At 40.2% G+C, this 24996-nt stretch overlaps 2 protein-coding genes across 9 annotated transcripts in view; one reads left to right on the top strand and one right to left on the bottom strand.

Annotated features, from left to right (window-relative positions):
- Positions 1-585: 585 nt before the first annotated feature.
- Positions 586-23017, top strand: cc2d1b (coiled-coil and C2 domain containing 1B). Of its 4 annotated transcripts, none has more exons than XM_085140149.1 (26): positions 586-717; positions 1004-1130; positions 1228-1372; positions 2841-2941; positions 4539-4649; positions 5156-5299; positions 5553-5880; positions 6429-6547; positions 8393-8471; positions 9766-9843; positions 11329-11456; positions 12132-12204; positions 12388-12527; positions 12605-12734; positions 12960-13132; positions 14588-14713; positions 15016-15074; positions 15190-15306; positions 15588-15661; positions 15892-15950; positions 16037-16088; positions 16398-16497; positions 17169-17259; positions 17391-17513; positions 17796-17833; positions 18422-23017. In XM_085140149.1, exons 2-25 carry the CDS (start codon positions 1068-1070, stop codon positions 17805-17807), a joined length of 2625 nt encoding a protein of 874 aa, XP_084996275.1. In that variant the 5' UTR covers positions 586-717; positions 1004-1067; the 3' UTR covers positions 17808-17833; positions 18422-23017. The 4 variants fall into 4 exon arrangements, with proteins under 4 accessions (XP_084996275.1, XP_084996276.1, XP_084996273.1 ...); XM_085140147.1 differs by having other exon boundaries at positions 587-717; positions 17796-17845; XM_085140148.1 differs by lacking the exon at positions 586-717 and having other exon boundaries at positions 764-1130; positions 17796-17845.
- Positions 21419-24996, bottom strand: part of zfyve9a (zinc finger, FYVE domain containing 9a) — a 37677-nt gene continuing 34099 nt past the window's right edge. For all 5 annotated transcript variants that reach the window (XM_085140145.1, XM_085140141.1, XM_085140144.1 and 2 more), the window contains exon 19: positions 21419-24867. In XM_085140145.1, coding sequence (XP_084996271.1) covers positions 24706-24867 — 162 coding nt within the window. In that variant the 3' untranslated portion in view covers positions 21419-24705. The remainder of the gene's footprint in view (positions 24868-24996) is intronic.

Raw genomic sequence — 24996 nt, 5'->3', positions numbered from 1 at the left:
GTAAATACAGAAGATTGTTATTTGGCAGTGTAGAAAGATCAAAACAGTTTGAGAAGTGGCTTTTGGGAAATAAATAAAATGTAAAAACAAAAAAAGAAAAAAGAATGATCTACTGTCCTGGGGAAAAAATAAAATAAATATTGAGCAGTAGATAAAAAGACTATTTCAAAGTTTCACTGCAAAGAGAAAGATGTGTACTATGAACCAAATAAAAGCATCTGTAAAAATCTCTGAACCGTTTTTGAATTGTGTGACAGATTTAGATCTGACAGTTTCTGACAGTATGTCACTTGAAATATTTGTTGAATTTGAACATTTTGTTCTCTGTGTTTTCTCTTTTATCTGTTTTCTGGAGAAAAGCATTTTTAAGGATCTGCATCACTATCGTGTATTATGTTTGTTTGAAGTTAGTGTATTTATGTTTGCGTTACTACTTAGAGAAGTAAGTCAATACATTTATGAAAAACCTCGTTACCAAATGTTTTACACGCAGGAAAACCTGACTTACTCAATAAACGTAGCTTGTATTTTTGCTTCTTTAGTCAGTGGGGACCCCCTCGTTGCCTGGCAGACATGACTCAGGGCTTCAACTTTCAAGCAGCACTAGGGTGCTCCCAGGCTTAGCGCATGCGCGTTCAAAGAAATCCATTATAATGTCAAAGCATAGAAATGAAACTGTTCCTCTGAAAACTACCTGATGAAGTTGTGAACGAACAGGTAAATATAAACGGTCTTTTCGCGGTATGATAGTCTCTCTGAAGCCCTGGCGGGCAGATACAGAAGTAGTTTCCATCTTGTTTATAAATTAACTTTTAGACTTAAGAGCCGACAGACATGGTTGGCTAGCAGCTAGCTGGGCTAACGTCACCGTTGTTTGGCAGCTCGTTTTTGCAGCCTGTTCGGGAGCCACCTGACAACCGCTCACATGATTTCAACAACTACTGCAACCGACACTGATTACGACACCGACATATTTTCTTAAAGTGTACGTGTGTTCGTGTAGGTGAGGTTTGGACCACCGGGGTGTCTCCGAGGGGATATTTCTACAACAAGAAACCAAAACAAACATGTTTGGTAAGAAGAAGAGAGCACCGCAGCCCAAAGGCCAGGGCGCCGCTGCTGCCAAGCAGGTAACAACTCCAGTAAACATAAGGTTGCAAACACGAGGCTTTCTCTTCAGAAATATGTCAGCGTGGAGACGTTTATCCCCTTACTTCCTGCTTTTAGATGGGTCTGTTTGTAGACCTGAACCCCGAGGAGATGATGATGGGCATGGACGGAAACCTGGACGACCCGGATTTGGAGGCGGAACTTGCTGCTATTACTGGAAAAAAGGCTGCTGCAGGAGGAAAAGCCAGGCAGAAGGGGAAAAGTGAGTGCAGTAGTTATAACTTAAAGTTCTGAAAACCCCACCTCCACACGCGCCCTTCTACACCTGTGGTAGGTACAGCTAACATTGGCTGTCATTTAAGCGCTGCACTCACAGTCTCAGGCTACATCCACACAAATGCAGTCACCATCCAGGTGTGTGTTTTAGCAGTTTCGAACACAACCTCTGAATTTACTAATTTGCCTTTAGACATGATTTGCACGATCATGCAACTACACTTTATGTGTCAGTGTAAACAGGAAGCAGAGGGTTTGTTGGTTGGTAGAGCTGCTTAATTTTAGCTGTTATTGTAGTCAGTATTGAGATCACTCACAGCCTTTGTAATTTTGTATATTTAGTGAACTGATTTTAACAGTGGATTCCTTTGTACTCTGTAATGTTTCTTACTACAAACCTCATTCATCCAGTCACACTCTGATGGATGCATCAGGGAAGAATAGCCACCAATCTACCAATTAGTTAAATCTAGCTCCAGTGCCACAGCCATCCCAAATGTTAAAAATAAATTAACTGAAAGCATGCTGCAGCCCAGCAGGAAGTGTACCTGTAAGTAATTGGATTTTGAGCGGAAGCCGACATTGTTATTGCTAATATAATTTGATTATTTGTGCAGATTTGCTATGCAGGAAGACCATTAGGTACCAAAAGTATGATCAGAGATTTCTTTGCTTGGACCAGCAGTGTGTTGTCATATGGAGGCATTGCAAAGTAAATTCATTTTGTGGCTTGTTAGACAGAATCAGGGGAAAATGATATAGTAAAAGTTCCCTCTCTTGCCCACTGTCACACACACTGTTGCCGGGTAATTTGTTGATACGTGTGTTTGTTTTTCATATTTCTTGTTCATATTTGATCTTTTACCCTAGGGGGGACTCTTAATGAATGAATAAAGAATAAAGGTATAGCAGGAACGCAGTACTCAGAGATAAAATCAGAGTTTGTTGAAGAAAAACTGTCAGTGAGCATGTTAGGTGCACAGACTTTGTTAGTCTGGAAGCTCACTCAGCGTGTAAGTTAGCTCTCTTTTTGCAACAAAAACTCAAAGCTTCTAAAGTCAGGGTTTAGATCTCCTGAGGGGAGTCCCGAGTTGTCCTGAATATGATCAACACCATAGATAGTGTAAAGATGAATGTAGGCCAAAAAAAAGCTACTCAGTAGTAACTATTCATAGAAGCCAAGACTGTTTTTTTTGTACCAGGCTATAAGCAAACTTTTTAATGCAGTAAATGTGAACATTTTAAGTAGAAATCTGGGGTTTTAATTGCCTCCAGAAACTGCAGTTTGTAGCACTTCAGCATCGTTTTTTAGCTCTGGAGGTTGCCACCTTAGCCACCACAAATGTGTATATAAATAATTTGACTTAGACCTCGTTAAGACAACACAAGTACTGTCCATAGTTGGGATGTGCTAGAAGTAGAATTTTAATTTAAGTTTGAGTTTTGACTTGTAGGTCCCCTACCCATGGAAGATATCGCAAGAATGGCAGACGAGTGTATGAAGGACCTGGATGATGATGATGACGACAATGTCGAAGACGATGAAGACCTGTTGGTTAGTGTTTAAATAACCTGCTCTATTTGATCCATTCCCAAACTTTAGGCAAGGCCAGCAAGCAATTCTGCAGAAATCTTGTGAATTTAGGAGTTAGGCTGATGTGTTTATTTTATAACTTGGTATGTTTTCAGTGCACACCAGAGCTTTAAAACAGTGAACTGCATAGATTTAAAGATGAAAGGCTACTGAGTGCAGTAATAAAGTCCCATACATGGCAGAGATGTGGAAATGACTTTCCGGCCTAATCAAAGCGAGCTTGGATATTGTTGGTGATCAAAAGTCTACAAATACATTGACCAGTCTGGTTTAAGTTTTAGGTCACTTTATTCCGTCCTTTTAGAATGATGTGGCTCACTAACCCAATAATTGTGCTTCGTGTTAGATTCCTTAGGAGTCATGGTTTCCAGTTTCTTGTAGCGGTGTTTTAACAAATGCACAATTACACCAACTGGCCACTTTCGCGGCTAAACCTGTTCCACCGCTCTTTAATACAAATATTTAATCAGCCATTCACATGCCTCAACTCAGTGCATTTAGGCATGTTGACATGGTCAGCAAAACTTGCTGAAGTTCAAGCGTGAGCATCAGAATGAAGAAGAAAGGTGATTTAAGTGACTTTAGAAACTGCTCTATTGGGATTTTCCTCATGCAACCATCTCTGGGCTTTACAGAGAATGGTTTGAAAAAGAGAAACTCTCCAGCGAGTGGCAGTTCACTTTGGGGTCCTTAGTATCCATGGTGCACTGCTTGAATGCCACAGCCTACCTAAATGTTGTTGCTGGTAATTTCTGCCCATCTTTATGACCACAGTGTAGCTTCTGATGGCTGCTTCCAGCAGGATAATATCCCCTATCACAAAAACTCAAATGAGCTCAAACTGGTTTCCTGAATATGACAGCAAGTTCACTGTTCTCAAATGGCCTCCACAGTCAGCGGATCCCAATCCAATAGACCGCCTTTGGGTTGTGGCGGAATGGGAGATTCATATGGATGTGCATCCTGCATATCTACAGTAACTGTTCCATGCTGTCATCTCAGCATGGGCTGAGAATTTCTGAGGAATGTTTCCAGCACTTTGTTGAATATAAGTATCTAAGAATCTATTTCTTAAGGCAAAAGAGGGTCAACCTGGAACTAGGTGTACTTAATGAAGTGTCCGTTGAGTGTATAGTAGTCAGAAAGTGATCTGTAACCAAAAAGATGACGTTCCTTTGGCAAATGTGTGCTTTTTCTAAGTCACTGCTCATCTTGTTGACCCTGAAAAACTGGAACAGAACAGCATTTTACTCATATTAACTCACAGTCACTATCAACTGACTCCATGAACTAAAACCAATAAAAACAAATAAATAAATTCACTCTGGCCTCTCTGTGCCTGTCAGTTTTATAGCTCACACATGGTGTTATTAAGCTGTAAATTACAGTTGGTTTGTTTTTTTTTATGTTCTGCACTTTCTGCTTCGCAGTATTTCCATTTATCAAACAACAGATGGAAAGCGTGACTCCCACTCGCTGCTTCTGAAATCCAGCTCTGTGTGTGCACAGAGAAAGCTTACTGTTGATCGGTTGCATTTTTTTCTCCCCCCTCTATCAGGCAGAGCTACAGGAAGTGGTGGGTGAGGAGGAAGCTGAGGATGTTTCCTCCACATCCTCTGCCCCTGCTGAATCTTCTAAGGGTGAAACACCAGAGTCCCCAGCGGCACAGGTACAATACACTTCTGCCAAACTTGAAACTGACACCATCAACATGTTTGTCAAATGGGAGATTTTTTTTTGCCTGTTGCCAGTAACTGAAAAGAAAGGGAAAGGAAACATCCTACCTGTTGAGGTTTTATAAAACTTGCTGCCTATTTTTTTTCATATGAAATCAAAGATATTTTACATTTTTACACAAACAACAGTTGTTCAGCTGGCACGTGATCAGCTTCTGTTGACTAGATGCAGTTGAGGTAAATTATTTTCATTCCTTCTAGTAAGTCTGACTTCATTCCTGGTGATGTATTTCCTCACATCTGCATTTTAGTGTCTTTTAAAAACTTTGGATGCTTAACGTGCCTCGAATTTTAAGCATATGAATAAGGTTAAGATGTAGATGGACAGAAACTGAAAAATATGTTGTTTATGTCAACATGTTTTGCACGGTGAGTCATTTCCTTCTTTAACCAGATGTTTCCAGCTGCTTCTTAGGTTGTTTTGGTCTCACACTCGTAGGAGGAAGTAAAAGTCTCTGCGGCAGCCCCCGGCAGCCTCCAACACACCCTGGAGGAGAGGTTGGCAATGTACAAGACAGCCCTGCAGAACGCCAAGACAGCAGGGGAGTCCTCAAAAGCCAGGAGATATGATCGTGGTCTGAAGGTACGACATGCAGAGGGCATGAATTTACACCAAGTTGTTCGTTATGTCACAGTCAGAAGATGCACTTTTGGTTCGCATTTCTTAAAACACCTTATGTAAAAGATTTTCATCTATTTCTTACTCCGGCCCATAAAACCTCTTGGTCATTGTTTACACTTGTGAGTCTTAAGTGATTAGATTTCTGCGATGAACCCTTTTTATTACACATGATGACGTCTTTGTTGACTTTATGAATTTATGGTTTCTCTCACAGACGTTGGAGTCAATGTTGGGTGCTGTGAAAAAAGGAAGGCCTGTAAATGAGGCAGAGATCCCGCCACCTGTTGCCACCGGAGCCTCGAGCGCCGCCCCGCGACCAGCTGTGCCTGCAAGGCCTGCTCCCCCTGTACCATCGCCACCTCAGCCCTCTCAGTCACGGGAGTCGGAGGCCACATCACCACAGTCACCTGCTGCGCCCGATGTCATCACACCCAGCAGCGAGGAGGAGCAATCGTCTTCTGCAGCTCTATCCACTCTGAGCAGCCTCCCATCTCCTCAGGAGCAAACCGATGAGGAAGCTGCTGACGTTTCACAATCAGATGGTCAGTTTCACTTGAGTTGCACATTAGACCGTGTTTTTCTTTGCTCTGAATTGGCATGGAGACTACAGCTATAGGCATAATTGAGCTGCACAGTAAAAGCAGTCTGTCTGTGTTAGAATATCTGTTACGCTTGACTCTGATTATCAAAACAAGTCAGATTAAACTGACCAGAGAACAGTAACAAGTAGATGTTTTTTAATCTTCCAATCGATGAAAAAAACCCGTCTTCATCAAAATTTATTATTATATTTTTATTATTTATGTATTATGTAAAGACCTCAGTTTTCTCAACTCTTAAACAGGGTATATAAAGTGACCACCAACACATTTTAGGTTTAGATTATATTTTTTTCTGTATTTTAGCATGCTATGATGCATTTGATCATGTGTAACTGGTAATGGTTTGCACACATTTGAGTTTGGATCGGAGGGAAGCTGATGACTGGTATAGCTGAGGCGAATCCGTCGTCTTCTCCCTCCTCATTATTGCGATGAATGAGGCCTTTCACTGTGGGAATTGACATCTGATTTGTCCGGTGAACCCTCAGCCAACAAGGCCACCAAGAAGATGCTTTTGGAGAGACAGCAAGAGTACAAGATGGCAGCGCTGAGAGCCAAGAAGCAAGGAGACGTGGAGCAAGCTAAGCTTTACTTCAAGACCAGCAAGGTAAGTCAGAGACCGGCAGCTATGAGTGATGTGTTCAAAATGAAGGGACAGATAACCAGCAGACTGAATTGTGGTCTGACAGGTCTGTTGTAGATGGTTTAAAAACATTTTCAATGTGATGTTTTTATATTAAATCAGATAAAAGGATTTCAGACAGAAACATGTAGCCATTTGTCACGTCTTTGTAAGAAATTGTGTATTTTCTGGGCTTCAACAGTGTAATTCAAAACGGTGTTTCTGTTTCCTGTTTAGCGTGTTTGTATCTGTGTGTATACACAGAACGAAGCCTTTTTCCGATGAGAAGTGCAGCAATGTTTCTGAGCAGAGGAAGTTTCTTCTGTAGGAACGTTGTAGAAGCTGCATTTTTGATAATAGATACCGTGTGTCTGTTTTCAACATGATGTCTCACAGGATTATTTTTAAGAAAAATCTAATGCTTACCTTTACCAAGCAGGAATTGGTTCCTTTTTATTTTTTTCTGTTATTAACTTTTGGTGTCTATTTGGATCTGGGAACATTTTGAGATGGGGGGGGGCAAAACTGGAATTAAATTCTTCTCAAATAAATGTTTTTTTCCCTCAAAAAAACGTGAAGAATTGAATTAATTAATCCAGATATCTTTTTGAAATCAGAGCCTTCATGAGGCGCGTATCCTCACACTGCTCTTGTCCTCTTTGTTTTGTTCTTTAAACTTGTATCACCAGCTTTTTTCTTTGTTATCAGACGTGATCAGATTAAATGATTTCGAGTGAACATAACTTGAAATGTGGCAATGTGGGATTTTCAAATTGATAGATGTCATAGATGTACATGCTAAAAATCTTGGACCTTTCAAATTTTGGTGGCCTTGTACATTTGGTGACAAGGGGAAGCTCAGAGGTCAAGTTTACTGAAAATCTTTTGAAAGTCAGTTGATGTGTTTAAATAGACCTTTGAGAAATAACAGGCAATGAAGTATAATCACTGTTTGGTCGTGTATGCTGCCATGATTAAGGTGATTAGAGGGCGTGATTATGGCTTCTGGTGAGGTGGGTGTTTCAGGGACAGCTGTTCCAGGTGCCACCTAAAGATTGTACTACAGGAGGGTGGCACCATTTTCAAGAATATGTTGATTTACTTTAAATGCTACAAACCAAAATAGAACGAAAAGTAACATCCACAGCAAAGAATTCAGAACAAAAACGTTGTGGTTTACCGCCAACAACTGTCTAGATTCACTTTGTGTCCTTTGCTGTATGTTCTTCTTTTTAGTGGGAAATTTGAGTCATTTAAAGTTTTCAGCCTTAAACAAACTGATGTCCACTAATGCTTGGTCATTTTATTATACAGTAATTATATTTTTCTGAACATTAGCTTTATTTCCTTCCTGATACACCCTGGAGTATCTCAGAAAGTTCATTCTGTTTATCTGTACGCAGCGTTTTCAGGGTAAGAAACATTTAATTTCTTTGTTTACTGTGATGACTGATGAAATGTTTTTTCTCCCGAAAACACTGCATCCATACAAACTTTCTGGGATTGCCTCACCAGAATTATTGAGCATGCATCAAATCCTGTAGAGTTAACAAACACGGTGAAAAAAGAAAAAGCAGTCTGTTATCCTCTGTACATTCATCGCTCGTGTCTGATTTGACTTTCAGTGCTGCAAGATTTAGAAAACATTTATTTGAATCTAGAGTTAAAATAGTAGCATAGTACTGCACGTTGTTATCCCCACACTGTGTTGCTGCATAGTCTGTTGGCAGGGTTTCTCTCTGAAGAATGTGAAACATGCCAAAAATGTGGATCCTCACAAAGACCATCTTTATGTTTGACCTTTTTTTAAAAAAAAAAAATTTGATCCAGAGTTTCGATGCAGCGATCGAGGCGTTGGAAAAAGGACAGTCAGTGGATCTGAGTGGCCTTCCTTCACCTCCAGGACAGGGTGAGAAACACTAGCGTCAAATTTCAGTTTTGTTATGATGAACACTCCAAGGAACTGGCACCAGTTCAAGTACAGTAAAAGCAATCAGTCTGTGTTGTCTTAATTGGTTAGAAATCTGCTATCCTGTTACGTTAGGGTTATTATAGGCCATTGTTTATCTTATACTGGGCCTTAGAGTAGAACCTCAGTTATAACTCCTCTCCTTTTAAGCCAACTTTCTTCTCATTGGTTGCCCATTGCAAACAGAAGGCCTGAACAACAGATGGGCGGGGCTTGTTCAGCTGTGATGTTTTGGTGAGATTATTCAAAAATGTAACATCCAAGGCTAAACTACATCTCCACATCAGTATGGTGAATATTTGTTTGGCACAGGCAGTAATAAACTTTTCTGTTTAGTACCTAAGTAGTTTCTGACAGCGTTTTACCCAAAGCTGAACATTTCTCAACATTCCATCAGCCAGAAAAAACACTTTTAGTGTTTTGTGTCAGCATTACAAATGATTGAAAAAGTATCTTTTTCATCTGATTTTCTGTCATGTGTGTGCTGTTGCAGGGGTTGTCATGTTTAATGTGGACATTAAACATGACAGAAAATGTAAATAATGAGGTCAGAGTATGCACAAATAATCAACCTGAGACAAAAGCTCAGACTTGACATTCAGTTTCAGTCAGTTCTTCGGTGTACTGCTTCACAGGCCATCATCTACATGTTTACCATCACCAGGGGGCAATGTCAAAAATATGTGGAACAACCGGTCTGTGGAGTACTCATGCACGTGCCGGTTCTGGTCCTTCAACCAGCCAAAGGGGGAGAACCAAAGTTAAAATGTACTTTTCAAAACAATGAAAACCGTCTGCCATGGCCGTCACCTGTGCTTGGCATGTCACTTTTTTGAACACTGATTGTTTTCTTTCACGTCTCCCCCCTCCTGGTTAACTCTCCTGTCACTCCTTTTCCCGCAAAGGGATGACTCCAGACAAAAAATGCATCCTTTACTTTGTGTAGCTAAATACCTACACAAATGGGTAATAACACATTACCATGAATTCTAGGGGGTGTACACCTCTATGTACACCAGCACCATAGTTCAACTTTAAGCTATAACACACTAAACTGGGGTATGTATGTAGTCACATTAATTATGCATCTAAAATGCAGTAAACTACTAATAACAAAAGTATTTTTTTTAAAAAGGACCTTATTCTAGAACCTCAATAGAGATCACACAGATCTTCCACAAACTTGTTTTCTCTTTGTTTCAGTTGACTTTGTGTTTTTGTGTTGAATGTCCAGGAGGAAGCTCCGCTCCGGTGGCTGCAGCTCCCGCTGGTCAAAGCACACAGCCGACCCAGCCGGCTGCAGCAGCTCCAGGTAGGAATCCTTTTAACAGTCACGTAGTTCTGTTTTCAGCTTATTTCTCTTAAAATACAGCAAATTATATCAAAAGAAAACATGCTGTTTGTTTGGTGACAGCGTTGTATTAATTTACATAAAGATGAGTAGCAGGAAGTGACCCCAAACATCACAGCTCTGATAAACATTCAGCTGTTTGCATTAAAAAGTAAACATTCACAAAATGTCACATGGCTGATGAGATGAGATTTACAGTCCTTATAAGCACCCATGGTTCTTTCATAGTAAAATCAATGAGCCTGTGTTGTGAAAAAATGTGTAGTATATGTATGTATGAGTTATTAATTAACTGAACAAACATTATACGTGAATTGTGCTTTTAACAGGCACTTCCTTGTACTTTTAAATATAGTAATTCAAAAGATGGAAAAACCACAAATATATGATTTGGAGGTGGTGGGGGACACTGGGTTGTCTGGTAAGGAGTAAAGCTCATATTGCTAGATATTTTTGAGTGGAAAGGCATCTCATAAGGGCAGTTACCCGCTGTGAGGGTGAAAATGGGGGCAACAACAGGTTGGGGTGACAGTTTACTTGGGCCTTTTGAACCTACATGGTGGCCAGGAGCGCAGCAGAGAGCTGCAGCTAATAGACAAATGACACCAGGTCCCTCAGAGATATGGAGACAAAAGGAGCTGCAGCAGGTTTTGTAATGGTCCTTTGATCTGTCGACCAAAGGCTCTCTCTCTCTCTCTCCATCTTGGCTCAAGCTGAACTGAACTGTCATGTGTTTTTAGGAGGATGCAAATGCACCACTATAAAGGAAACAGGTGTGCCTAACTTGTAAAACAAGAGCTTTGTAGCAAAAAGGAGTGTGGAAAAGTAATTTTTTCTTCCAGATTATTATTATTATTATTATTATTATTATTATTATTATTATTATTGCTATGAATCAAAATAACTGTATTTTATATCTGATCATTTTACCTGCACCATCCGAGAGACATTTGCATCTTTAACTTCTGTTTGTTTGGCAAACAATTCGTCTTTTCATTACGTCCATATTGCCTCTGTACTCAATCAGATAAAGCTACTGCCTCGTTCACGGGGTCGCTACAGTGGGTAGTTCTGGTTGATTTGGCAGTTTTTAAATCTTATTTTTGCTGTGGACCCTTCCAGACACAGCCCCCAAATGATTTTACCAGTCTCCCAATACATACGCAGATTCACTCAGATACTGATTTTTATTTATTTAGTTGTTACTGATTATGATTAATAACAGTTTTGTGTTTTTATTGATACTTTTAGAATAAAAGGCTTTTGTAAAAGATATTTCTGTTTCATCTACCAAACACTGCTGGGAAAACACAAAAACCTGTTTTTTTGATTGTTATTTTTATCAGACATGACAACAGACAAATGATAACATGCTTTAACCTCTTGTATGTAACAGCATACATTTTTAGCTCTAATTTATTTTATTTATTTATTTTTTTCTTTCAGCCCCTTCAGCTCCTAAAGATGTGCTGGAGGCTCTTGAGCAGAGACGAGCCAAGTACATGGAGGCGTCTGCACAGGCCAAGGCCAGCGGAGACGACCGCAAGGCCCGAATGCACGACCGTATTGCCAAGGTAACAGGAGAAACTTCTGAAGTCTGTCCTTACTGTCAAAGTGCTCTGTTACTAAAGCTGTGTCACGCTCGTCCTCTCTCTGACATAGACACAGCGTTTTATTTTTCATGCAATCTTGGGTCGTTTCCACACACGAACTGCACACTTTGAACAGAATCAGAACGGGATTTGTTCCACAATTATTATTCTTCACATCTAGCACAGAGCAAGACTTGGATTACTTGAAGTATTGTTTGTTTGTAGATGAGGCGAATGCCTGAAAAGAAAGCGCTGGAGGCAGCATACTAAACTAATTAAGCTAATTACAAAGAGATTTATATGTGATCCAGCTGCGAAGGACATTTGTGTTCTTACGGGGACCTCTGTTGGGTAAAAAGTTCTGGAAATGTTCAGGATTGTATTGGATGAGTGAAAACGGGCCCGCTCCAAAATGTGAGACAGACCATCCTCTTTCCCTTTTTTGTTGAAGCTTGGATTTGTTTGTGTCTAAGACTTTAAAATCTCGAATAATTATGTGGGTATGAGTAAATAAAACGAGGCAATAAATTAAAGTGACAGACATAATAACAAAGGCATAGACTCCCAGCACTTAGAATCAGCAAACTTCTACGTTTACCCCCCGATGAGAGGATTGGCTCTGCTGCTAACATATTTTTAAACTCCCACCTCCTGCAGCAATACCAGAGCGCCATCCGAGCTCACAAAGCAGGAAAAGCAGTCAACTTTGACGAGCTGCCGGTTCCCCCTGGTGAGATACATGTTTTTTATTTTTCCAAGTTAAATTTAACTCTATAAAGCCCAATTATATTTATGTGCTCAGTTCTGTAGTGCAGGATTACTTTGTATACTTCTATTATTGCTGCAGCACAAATACATGGACATTTCTTTGTTCTGCTAAGCTGAAAAGGTCAGTGAACACCTTTTCTTACAGGCTTTCCTCCAATCCCTGGCCAGAAGGCAGTGGGAGCTGAGGAGGGGATTGTTGCTGCTCTGGAGGCAGCTAATAAGCTTGCCTCTAGTGATGCTGCTGAAGTAGCAGATGAGGAAGAGGATGAGGCAAAGGAAGAATTGGTAGGATCACAGAATTACAAGGTAATTAAATATTTGGTTCCTGTGGAAAAATTGACTGGAGTTTTTTGTCTGTGTAGGCAAAGCCTGCTGCTCCTGAAGAGCCAAAGAAGCCCACTTTAGACATTCCCACAGCAGGTCACGAACAGAAGAGGACTCCATCAGCTTCACCTGACAGGACAACCATCGGAGAAGGACTCTCACAAGCAGGTAAGACACAAGAGTTTAAGTCTGAAGGATATAAGATATCCTCTGAAAACCCAGAGACTCTTTTGGCTCCTGAGAAACTCTTTAACAGAACATCCTCTCAACTCGTACTGAAAAGGTTTTAGACGAGGTAGATGGAGAGAAGTACTGACTGACTGAAGAACCTAGGGGCTTATTACAGATCTATAAACTACTTCGCTTTGTGTCTGTTCTGTCTTCATTTTTCAGCTGTTCAGCAGCTGGAGTTCTTGGAGGGTCGAAAGAAGCAATACATGAAGGCTGCGCTGCAGGCGAAGCAGAAAAATGATATGGAGCAGGCAAAGATTTTTCTCCGCACCGCCAAGGGCTTCGAGCCCATGATCGAGGCGGCACGCAGCGGCAAAACTGTGGACATCAGCACGGTGAGCAGACAGTGGATCTACGCTTCATATCTGGATTAACCAAAACCTGCTTACAGTTAAAAATAGGCTTCATTCAGGTTGTAGATTACAAGGTCTGAGAACAGGTTCAGAAAAACCAAAAGTTTTTTTCACGTGCACCTCTAGAACATCTTTAATGTTTGCTGGTTTTAAATCTGTCAGCAGAAGTCCTGTTGTCTGTCCTTCTGTGATAAGCGCTGCACCTGCTCCAGCGTGCCAAAACCAAGATCATTCAGTTTGGTTCTCTGAACCACCACAGAGTTAATTACTGCTCTTTAGAAACTAGTCACAGAAAGTCCACTCAGTTTTTCTGTTTATTAAAAACTGAAATGTGAGCTGGAATTAAAATGTCAATCGTTCAACTGTGTTTTCATTTTGGAGCCGTAGAAGACGTTGCAGGGAGGCAAATTTGATAAAAAGGGCAGGTGGTCAGGAAATACTGTGTTGGCATCTGGTGGTGCTGTGCTGGCTTTCACCACAGTCCAGATGTTTCTGCCTAATACCCTCCCTTAGACACCGCAGGATGTTGCTTGCGTGGATAGTCTCACACTGGGGCACCATTCGTCAGTGCAAAACCTGATCAATGTTGAGAAATTGGAGAAAGAAATGAAGAGCATGTTTCCTGTCTTGCTCTTCACCTTCAGTGCTGCCTTTGCTATTAAAAAACCTGACTTCCAGAAAAAGATCTAAAAACGGCAGCTGTGATGAAAATGGTCTTTAGGTGCTCAGTAAGATCAGCCTGATTCAGATTATTTTTTGAGAAACACAATTTAAAGTTAGATAAAATGACTAAGTGGGAATGTTAGTTCTGAATGTGCCTTGATGTTGAAGTTGATGTTTGTTGTTGAAATTTCATTGTTTTATGTAAGAATTAGGTTGAAGCTGCAAAACACAAGACAACAATTTGTTTCTAAAAACTTGCATGTTATATGACAGGCTTTAGAAGGCTTTAGATATTTAAATCTGACTCCCAAAACAAGTTTTTGGCCAGTACAGTTAAATTATACACACGCACAGGAGAGAAGAGGGTTATCAGAAGTTCATTTTGTTTAAATGATCAGATTTAAGATAAAATAAGAAATTTTATTTATCACTAAAGTTTGGAAAATTTGTCTGTGAAGGTTCTCAGTCATCCAGTTCATTGTAGACTAAGGAGCTTGGAAAGAAAAGCGTCTGGACTTCTTTAAGTTTCCTTGAAGACGTTTCACCTCTCATCCGAGAAGCTTCTTCAGTTCTAAGAGCAACTGGTGGAGAGTCCCAGATTTTAAGCTTGGCTCGTGTGATTAGGTAGAGGATCAATAGGGGATCCATGACCCTCTTTGGGGACATTCCCATAGGGCTTAAAATCTTGGACTCTCCACCAGTTGCTCTTAGAAGCCTAGGAGCCACAAACACAGGCTAAAAATGCTCGCTCTCTCTCTCTCTCTCTGCCTGCAGGTACCGTCGCCTCCTGGTGACGAAGACGAAGACTTCATCCTGGTTCACCATAGCGACGTGCAGATCTCAGAGAAAGCCGAGGAAGTTTATACGCAGCTGGCCAAGATCCTGAAAGAGCAGCACGAGGTAAAACCGCAGCAGAGTCTTTATAAAAAGTTATTTTTGAAATTTAACAGAATTAGATTTTTCTTCGGCCAAATTCTACAGATTATTTTTGATTTTAAATAAATGTATTTATGCCTTTAAACTATTAACAAGATTTCACTTCAGAAGAAACTTTTCAGCTCTCTGATATGTTTGTTTATGAATAATTTCTGCTGCCAGAAACAGATTTTCTGCCTCTGGTTTCTCCAAACTGTGACCCTCTTCCTATAAGGAGGAGAATGTTAAGGTGTTAAGATTTCTCCTGGCTTTCTTCCTTCATTTAGAAATGTTTAACTTACTCCGAGCAGTTCAAACACCTGGGAAACGTCACTGAAACAACAAAGTAAGCTTCCTCGTCACCTACAGAGATTTACATTTAAACTCTAAATTAATTGTTGAATGATTGATGACATGAAACATGAAAAGGTTTTATTCCTTTTTTTCATGTTTTTTTTTAGGTTTGAGAAAATGGCTGAAAGCTGTAAGAAGAGTATGGAAGTCTTGAAGTTGGCTCAGTCGAGGGGTCTGCCTCCTCCTAAACATCATTTTGAGGAGAAGTCATTTCGCATAGCCAAGTGGGAACATTTGCCATCAATTCTTTACTCCTGCTGAGTTATTCATTAGTTATAAAGTTAGCAAATAATCTGCCATCCATTTATTTTAATAGATGGTTAATATATTAAAGGGGTAGTAAATAATTTCATACATGCCTTCATCTTTTGCTTGCACTAAACAAATTTTAGAGAAAAAGTTTTCTATTTGTTTGTAAAAGTGTATACAACATAATACACTTTTGAAGCAGATACAATAAATCACTAGACTTTCTCCCTGCTTTTTTTCCTGTTGTTGTTTTCAGGATATTTCCAGAGCTGAGCAGCACTGACATGGTTGTTATTATCGTAAAAGGGATGAATCTTCCTGCTCCCAGTGGTAAAAATCTGCATTTATCAGTTTTTCCTGTTTTTCCTGGTTTTGTTTTTTTCCCCCTCAGCAATAAAACAGGAGGATGAACAGGGATAAACGGGGAATTCTACTCATAGAACAAACCAGTGATCTTGAATCAGTTACTCAGACTGATTTTCCATAGATTGAGTCGAAGGTCACACCTCAAAGTGGGTAAAACAAAAGTTTCATGCTTTTTGCTTTTCTTCCTCCTGCAGGAATCCAAGCAAACGATCTGGATGCTTACGTCAAGTTTGAGTTCCCCTATCCCAGCACGGTAAGAGCCTCAAATTCCACCTTTTTAAAAATTAACACCAGTGAGTGTTTTTGCTAAAGTTTCATCTGCTGTTTTGCTGCCACCAGGAGCAGCCACAGAAACTCAAAACAGCTGTCATCAAGAACACTAACTCCCCAGGTGAGACATGACTCTTGCTTCAGGTGTGCTTTAGTTGTGGGATTTTTTTTCTAGTTCCAGAGTGTATAAATGTTTCTTTCTTTTTTTTAAGGACACAAGCATTTTTGCTGTTCAAACCAAACCGAGCCTTATTTTAGGTTCATTTTCATGCGAGATCATTTTGGTTTTAAAGTTGTGGTACTTTTTAAAAACTCTCTTAAGGAGTTGGGTAGAATTCCCTAATATTTCCATGTTGGCTTTATTTGTTGTCCTCTAAACTGCTTCATTTTGCTGAGCGATGTTGACTTTTTTGTTGTCTCTTTTTGTCAGAATACAACCAGAGTTTCAAGCTTCAAATCAACCGCAACCATCGCGGCTTCAGGAGGGTGGTGACGGCTAAAGGCCTCAAACTAGAGCTGCTGCACAAAGGGTGAGTCCCAGGAGCTGCTGGTCGGACAGCATGCGACACGTAGTGAGTATTTAAAATGTGCTGTGAGAACTTTTCGAGCAGCTGCTGGCTCTTTAGTCATTAGCATGTTACAACAATGGGACTTTGACACAAGAAGGGCTGTAATTGTACCTGTTTATTTCAGATAAATGTGGGAAATTAGTCAAATCAGTTGTGCTAGTGGGTGTTTACTGTGAGGGATTACTGGTGATGTTTCAATATGCTGCAAAAAAGAAGATCTGAAAGTGGAAAGGCATAATAACCAGAATCTCTGATGAGAGTCTTCAGGTTTAGTTTCTTATCACAGTGTAATTATATAAATGTGTCAGCTGGCTCTGCTGTGTGGGCTTAAGATCAGGGTAGTTTTTAGAAAGCTTTTAGAAGGAAGAAGTGCAGATTAACAAAGAGAATAAAAATGACACACATGCTGAATGAGCAGATGTTCAGAAACCAGATGATCCTACATGTTAAATGATGTCTTGTTTATTTTGGCATCACAGTTTTTCTATAGAGAGGTTTTCTATTTCAGTGGATGTTGAATGGGTTGCCAATGACTTGGTGGATGTTTAGAGGTTAAACCTTGATTTTTCTTATTTCATAAACGCTGTCCTTAGCTGTGGCTCATCAGTGTAACCGTGTCTGTCGTCTCACAGCGGTTTCTTGCGGAGCGACAAGCCGATCGGAACAGCCCTGCTGAAGCTGGACAAGCTGGAGTCCCACAGTGAAATCAGGGAGATTGTCGAGGTGAATGACATTCAGTTTGAAAGGATAAGGAGATTGATCTGTGGTGTTTTTAAGTTAATTCGTTAAGACAGAAATCAGGAGGCCGTTTGTCTGAGAGGATTAGGATGTGATCACGGTGTTTCGTGTGCCAGGTGATGGACGGACGGAAACCCACAGGGGGTCGCATTGAAGTGAAGGTCAGACTGCGGGAGCCTCTTAGCGGTCAGGACATGCAGACGAGCACGGAGCGCTGGCTGGTGATCGACCAGTCGCAGGTAACATATAAAGATATGAAAAAGCTCGGTAACTAGAATATGATCAACCCTCAATGACTTCAGCTTTACTTAGAATGGCTTTCTTTAATTTACTTGCTTTTATAGTTTATTTGCCTTTTTTCTGCTTGTTTAGTTAATTTTACTAATTTGTTGTTAAGGGTTTTTTTTTGTTTTGTTTCATATTTTATAAAATTATGGACACACAAGGTTATGTTGGTAGCCAGGTGTGTGTGGTTTTGTAAAATGTTCTCAGAGCTTTACCTGTCCTTTCTTTTTTGGTAGGTTCTTGTTTAGATGTTACTGCAAGACTGAAGATGAAGTGCAAGAAGAAGGTAATTATACGGTTTACATTCACAATCATAGCTAGAAGATGAGCCTGCCATCACAATGTAGGTGAAGAGACTTTTGCTTTGGTTTCTTTTGGTCACCTGTCCCAGATCGATGCCTTAAAATGTACCCCAAACACACTTTTTCAGGTTTGATCTAGTGAATTAGAAGAAAAAAGATCCAACATCCAGAGTACCAATGTTTCTCACACATTAGGTTGTATAGTTTTGCTGCTGAAATTATGATATATCCTATAATATTGTTGCTCAATGCTACTAATAGGGGGGGAAAAAACAAAAAAACTAAATTGGCAACCCCTCAGCCTCAAAGTAGACACAGCCATCGGATCAGTCCCAGAATCCTACATCACTTTGTATTACGTTGAATTATTGCATTTACAAGATTTTCAGAACACTTGACCTCCAGAAAAGTTAATGTCTGCAGTGCATCTGTGAAAACAGCTTCAGCAAAAAAAAAAAAAATCCTTAAAATCTAGTTATTTACAGATAGGTTTTGTTGTATTTGATTATTTTATGTTTAATTCCTCCTTGACTGATACTGGTGATGTCTTTGCCCTGCAGATGTGAGGAACTCAATCAAAAACACTCAGAGGGAGAAGAGGAGGAGATGATGAAGGTGGTTTGGGAAGTTCTGAAGACGGTCTGTTGTTCAGTTTGGACTCAGACCTACACGGGTCTTGTAGTATCTTTTGCACATTTGCACGACACACACGCTCCCCTTCACTCAGCAGGAGACACGGAGCTGCCTTATGGAGACGTGAACCTCGTGTCTGCCTCCAGCGGAATGCGATGAGGGCCTCTCTTTGAGATTGAAAAACACTCAGGCAAAGATCACAGCTGCCTGGACTGTTTCCTGATGTGTGGGTCCAGCATGGTGTCCTTTGCGAGTGACAAAGGGGGCCGGTGTTGAGTTAAGCTGATCCTGCTGCCTGACGTAACTTTTAGTTAATATATCAAAGAATGTGTAAATAGTCCTTGTGGTATCTAGAACTGCACCTATGCACTAATACCAAAGTAATCACAGTTGCTGTAAAATCCTGCGTATTTGAAAGCTGCCTTTAGCTGCCAAATCTGTTACGATATATACATTTAAATTATATAATTACAGCCTGGGCTGTTGGGAGTTTTCAGTACATTTTCCGCTCAGTTACAGTCTGTCACAGACTTTGGTGTGAAAACGTCAGGCAGATATTGCAGTAGCCACCTCATGTTTATTTAACAGGAAAGTAAGCCAAGAAATGACCAGATTACACAAGGTACGATCGTTATTTTAGAGACCACACATTTCACATGCGCTGCAAGTCCTCTAATTGTGGTCACTAAACTGCACACTCACCTGCCTGCCGTTTTAGGTGCATTTGACTTGTTTACACTGAATAGCACAAAAACTGGAGACGAATAATGTCGAATAATGAGGAGGAGAGTACACAGGATCGACTTTAAAAAGCATTGTGTAAAGGAACAGAAAGAAAGAAAGATTTAAATGTCAGGAAACTCTAAGCTTAGCCTAGCTTTGCATAAAACTGGAAGGGGGCTGCAAATTGAATCCTGTTTAAAAATACAACTACTAGTTTTTGAAGGTCACAGATGAACACATTTTATATTTATTTCTACCCACTCATTTTGTAGAAGGAGTTTAGAACCTTTAAAAAGACTCACCACTGGCTGTCTCAGTCATTATGCTCAGCTAACCTAACCTGAAGCAAAAGCAGCTCTAGTCTTCTGGTTTTATTCTTTTGACAGCATATGGGGGCCTGGGTGGTTTTCATAATCCACAGTTCACAATAATTCCTGAATAATTTATTTAGGTGTCGCCCACCAGTCAATTCTGTCTGAAACAAGCTGTTTTAGCTCCTCCCCCTATATTAAGTCAGTTTCCTTCTGATTGGCTGCCCCTTGCATACACCAGCTTCAAGTTTCTGTGTTTTAGGTATACTGCCCTGATTATTTGAAACTTTGGCTAGCATATATATAAAACAGGAAATAAAAGATAAAACACACTAGCTCCACTTTAAAGTTTTGAGTTCACAGGGGAAAATTTAATAAATTTTGAAATTTTAAGGGGTGGAATTTTTTTTCACTTTAGTTTTCAAGAATATGTCAGTTTCTGTAACGTCATTGTTATTCAACAAACACCAATCGAATCACATATTTATGTACAGTGCGATGAGGTTAAACCAGCCTTGCAAAGTCGAGCAATGTTTCAAAGAATAAGTCGGAAATTTGGCTCCATTGTTTATTTAAAATGGCCCTCATGTGCTGTCATAGAGTCTCAACAGGAATGTTTGTCACTACTTTTGAAATCTATGGACCATCTCATGTGAGGGAAACTGAATATTGGGAGTAAAACCTCAGTGAAACTGAATATTGGGAGTGAAACCTCTCAGTGTTTTAATAAAGGGTCAGTTCACTCAAATTACCAAACCACGTCAAGCCAAGCACTTTTTCACATGTCATTCAGAAACAGTTGACTGAATGAATTGCCATGGTGAATTCGAGTTAAGATAAAGCTCTAAGCGGAGTCTTTCCCAGCTGCCTTAAAATGCCTCAAATGACTGAAACGGAGTCGTTTCACATGACTCTGCAGTGTCTTTCAGCTCTTTGTTTCTACTTTGCAACCCTGTTTTGGAGTATTTTGCAGCTAAAGAGACTTCTGTGCAGTTGCTGTGTTACATCCATGTAGTGTCTGAAATGTGCCAAGAGCTGTAGCAAACTCTCTGCATGTAGTACATAAATGGGTAAATGGACAGCCTTAAATTCATTAGGAGGTTAATGTCGATTCAAGTGAGGCAAGAAAACGAATGCTTCCAATAATACTGAGTGAACTAACCCTTTAAAAAATGAACGCAGAAGAAGCCATACAAGTTTAACTGAGCCAACGACGTAAATCCCACCTCAAGCAGGTGTACCTCAGACTGTCTGCATCATTATTATCATCATCATTATTATTATTATTATTATTATTATTACTACCATGGTCACACATTTCAGTTTCCGCTTCTTCTAATTTTCTTTTTTTTAAAATCTGCGCCTAATTTTTAGTATAAAGGAAAAAAGTTCAGTTTACAGTAAACACTGATCAAAATACTGAAGCTGGGTCCACGCAGGAAGCGATGTCACTCATCACGCGTAGCCTTGAAGCTAAAAGGGTCGTCGCTGGTGGACTTTCTAGACCCCGGTTGCCTAGGTAACCCTCTAACGCATTTACCGCACTGTGATATGTCAATTAACGGTGTCTTGTGCTCTTATTGGCCGAAGTTGATTGAAGTTGAGTAAAGCTCATCTCGGGATACGCCCACTTTGCCCTCACCAACCGTTATGTCGCCTGTCATCGCTTCCTGTGTGGAAGCCATTAAAATGTTTTAGTTTTTACCATATAGACTTTCACACAGATCATGATTTGGTTTCTAAAATGCTTCATAATTAACAGAATCAGTTCTTTGATTTTTGACTGAATCTGCTGATCCTGCTCTAAAACGAACCAATAAAAAAAAATTCTGTTTTAAATGTGTACTGTCAAGTTTTTTCAAACATAAAAAAAAATAACAAATACTCATCTCAATTTTCTATAAGTTTTTATTTTACATATACTACAGTATTTTTTGACAAAGGAGGGGGAAAGATGAACAGGCTTTTTGGCTTTTCAAACTGATTTATTAAAAAAAATAATAATAAAGAACTAAACAAGTTCATATTTTTGTGGAGAATTTTCTGACTGTTGAAATGCAAAGTTGACTCGCTCCAGTCGCCTTTTCCGGCTCATTTCTGTTTGCATGCAGTGTTATAGGTTTAAACAGTAACATCTTACAACTGAATACAAAACAAATGCTACTTTTTCAAACAAATTGCACCTTTTTTTCTTCTTTTTTTGGATTTCGGGCATATTGCACACTTCAGATAATGCAAAAAGGAAAAAAAAGAATTAAACAGTAACAAAAGAGCGAGTCAGAAAAATAGATCCTCGTGCCCCCCTTTTCATTATGCTAATTTATTTAATTTTTTAAAGAAACACAGTGATTGAACCACACTGCTTCTGGTATGATCACAGTAAAATAACCCAGAAGTGGTGAACTTTGACCTTTTTTTGTCCTTTTAAACTAAACGTTACTTTGCTACAGTAGCTCCTAAAAGATTCTGATTAATAAATGAATGCAGAGCGGCTACAGGTCAGATTTAAACGTCAAGCGTCGGCTCTTCTGCAGATTTTCCTCTGATTGTCTGATTCTCACTCGAGATTGTTTTACATCAGCACAATTAACAATGGAGAAATTAGCATAATGCAGAATGGTTACTGTACAGAGCTTTTTAAACACAGCAGGGTGGGTTTTGTTTTTTTTTCCCATTTTTGTGATCGGTCTCGTCAGAAACAAGAGCACATTTTGCAGATTTAAACAGAAACATGAGGAATACATTCTTAGACTTCTTGTCCAGGTCCATGTTGTTGAAGGAGAGCAGAGTCAAGATCAGACGGTGAACCTCTAACGTGCCTGATTTTAGAAAACACCTCAGAGGTTCAGGGTGTTTAGAGAAGTCTTGACTTCGAGGTTTGGAAGGATGCAGACAACTTGAGATGAGATACATTCAGCTTCGGGTCATTTAAGTCTCGACAAATACTGACCTCTTACTTCCAGGACACCCTGATGCTCACTTTAACTCTCCTGTAAATGGCTTAAATCCAGTGCACTGCATCTGCAAGGTAATACAGTTTATTTATATATAATAATATTATATATATCAGTTATTCTCGTTATGATTAAAAAGACAAAAATGAGGTGAAGATTTTTTCGACCTCTGCTGAACCAACACTGAATGACTGATGAGATTAAAAACTGACTCTCTCTCCCCCCCACCCCACCCCCTCGCACATTTATGTACAGATTGATTATCGATAAAGCATCGGAACCTTTATTTAAATCAGCTGTCTGAACGATAATACTGGGATCTCTGGAGGCTACAGATGTTTCAGGCGTGATCAAGGAGAAATCGTCCTGCCTACAAAAGTATGTACAACGAGTGAAGTAAAGCATCTGGTGACTGATGAGTAAAGCTTCTGAAGTGAATCTGAAATGGTTTTCCTTTTCTCCCTTGATGAAACACTACTGCAGGCACTGAGCACCACGGTGCAAAAAAAAAATAAAATAAAAAAAAGGAAAGAAATCACCACCTCCTTCCACGATGATTAGTACTGTTTTGAAACAGAAATAGTCCAAACTTTTCAGTAACGGATATGACTCTCCCTTGCACCAGCATCCGTGCTACACAGAGGCAGGTTTTACCCAGAATTCAATGCTTCAGGACCTCCAGCTGCCACAGTGATGTGCGATCAGGAAGCAGGAGGTCAGTCCCGATACCCACACTTAAGGAGCATCCGAGCAGGAGCCATGAATGTAGTTTCCATCGCTGTGCAGGTGCATTTTTTGTAATGGCCACCAGGGGGCGAGTCCTGTGGCTGTAAGAAAAAAAAAACTTGCTTGGCTCTTGGCTCATTCTTCACGACCTCAGCAAACACCTTCCTGGTGACTTTTTGTGCTCAATCACCAGTGTCATGTCGTGCATCACAATGTGATTCACATATGATGACCAGCTCATAACTAGCAGATTTTAATAAAATAGTATTAAGTCTAACCGGTCAAAACATATCTGCAGGTTAGATTATAAGATGGAACCGCTGTTGTAGTTTATTTGATTTCTTTTGTGTTTAGAGACCAAAATTAACCATTTGGCCCCAACTGATATTTTGAGCTCTGGAGTGCTGCTTTATGTACCAAAGGGCAGAATTGCAGCACGTTTAACCAAAACTTGTGGCTCTTTCAATTGGTATTAAAGGCTGTATTATCCTCCATTCTCTCATAGCATTTGATTGATTGAAGGCTGTGTGTCACTGCAGGAGAGGTCTTATCTGTCACAGTTCTGCTCGTAATTTAGTCACTACTTCTGGTTGATTAGTTTGTATTTGTGCAGCCATGGCCGTTTCAGCTTTACTCTCACAGTGTTAAGGCGACCTTTAGGGAATAATGTGTCTCTTTGTCAAAATGCACGAGAGCTCAGGGTGTCCTGACCTGTGAGGACGGCTGCAATTACAGAGACGTCACTGATCACTTTGTGTCTGGTAGAAAGGAGAGAGTGCTTTCTCCTTAAAAACTCTGCAGCTCTTAAACCAGGAAATAGATGGAGTTGATTGTTAATTCTACAGCTCCTCTGATAATAGACAGAATAATTCATCATCCTATTCACACACACCCTGGTTTTACTCATTTCATAATTCACTCATTTGTCTAAAATCATGAAGCTAAAGCTGCATTTAAGAGAAAAGTTGAGAGGCTTAATAAATCCCACAATTCATCACGCTCAGCTTTTATGTTCACAGACACGATTCTAATGGCACTGGTTTACTAATTTATAACAAGGCTAAACACCCTGTGACCCTGTCATTGTAATAAACACTCTTCTTACTTAAACTCCGAATGAGATAAGAAAGTTTTACTTAGTGCCTTCATCCCTTCCTGGATGCGTTCGCTATCTGAGGACAAACTGCACAACATCGGCCGCCTGACGCTCGTCGCGTGGCAGCTTCTCAGAAGCAGCAAAAGTGTGGGTATCAGGACGGACACAGTGTGATCTGTGGAGACATCCTGACTGAGGTGACAGGTGATCCTATTCAGAGCTTCCTCAGACCGTGGGTGGATGCATAGGTTTGGCTTGAGGAATGCTACCCTGCCGGGCACGGCACAGTTTTCGGGCTCTTTTGAAGTGCAAACGGCCGAAGGGAGATGATGTCAGAAAAAAAGAAGAAGAAGAAGTTTGGAGGTGAGAAGGGGTGCAGGTTGGTGGGATGTCTGAAGTTCCTAAGAGATGATCTCCAGGATGTAGAAGATCAGCTCCATGACCACCGGGCCCTCGCTCAGTTGACACGCCCCGCCGTGAATGACGGGGATCAGAGCGCTGTCCAGGTCGCTCAGGTACTGAGGCAAGAGAGGCTGGCCGTTGCTTCCGACCAGATAACCCACCTGCGGAGAATGAAAGGGTGAAGTCATACCAAAGATCTAGTGTAAACTGGCACATCGGGCAGATTTCTGATGGTTTTCTGCAGATTTATGAAGAGTTTGAAAAATAATGTGGACTGTGGCAGGGTTCAG

This window comes from Neolamprologus multifasciatus, chromosome 18 (assembly GCF_963576455.1).
Source record: "Neolamprologus multifasciatus chromosome 18, fNeoMul1.2, whole genome shotgun sequence".
Lineage (NCBI taxonomy): Eukaryota > Metazoa > Chordata > Actinopteri > Cichliformes > Cichlidae > Neolamprologus > Neolamprologus multifasciatus.
The sequence above is the reverse complement of the archived record's forward strand: the minus strand, read 5'-3'. Positions and strand labels throughout refer to the sequence as shown.

What these genes read in the sequence shown, in the direction of transcription:
- cc2d1b (XM_085140149.1), top strand. Translation starts at nt 1,068, where the DNA reads ATGTTTGGTAAGAAGAAGAGAGCACCGCAGCCCAAAGGCCAGGGCGCC. An exon ending in AGCCAGGCAGAAGGGGAAAA is followed by an intron (nt 1,373 to 2,840) that starts GTGAGTGCAGTA and finishes TTTGACTTGTAG; the next exon opens with GTCCCCTACCCATGGAAGAT. An exon ending in TTTACTTCAAGACCAGCAAG is followed by an intron (nt 6,548 to 8,392) that starts GTAAGTCAGAGA and finishes AATTTGATCCAG; the next exon opens with AGTTTCGATGCAGCGATCGA.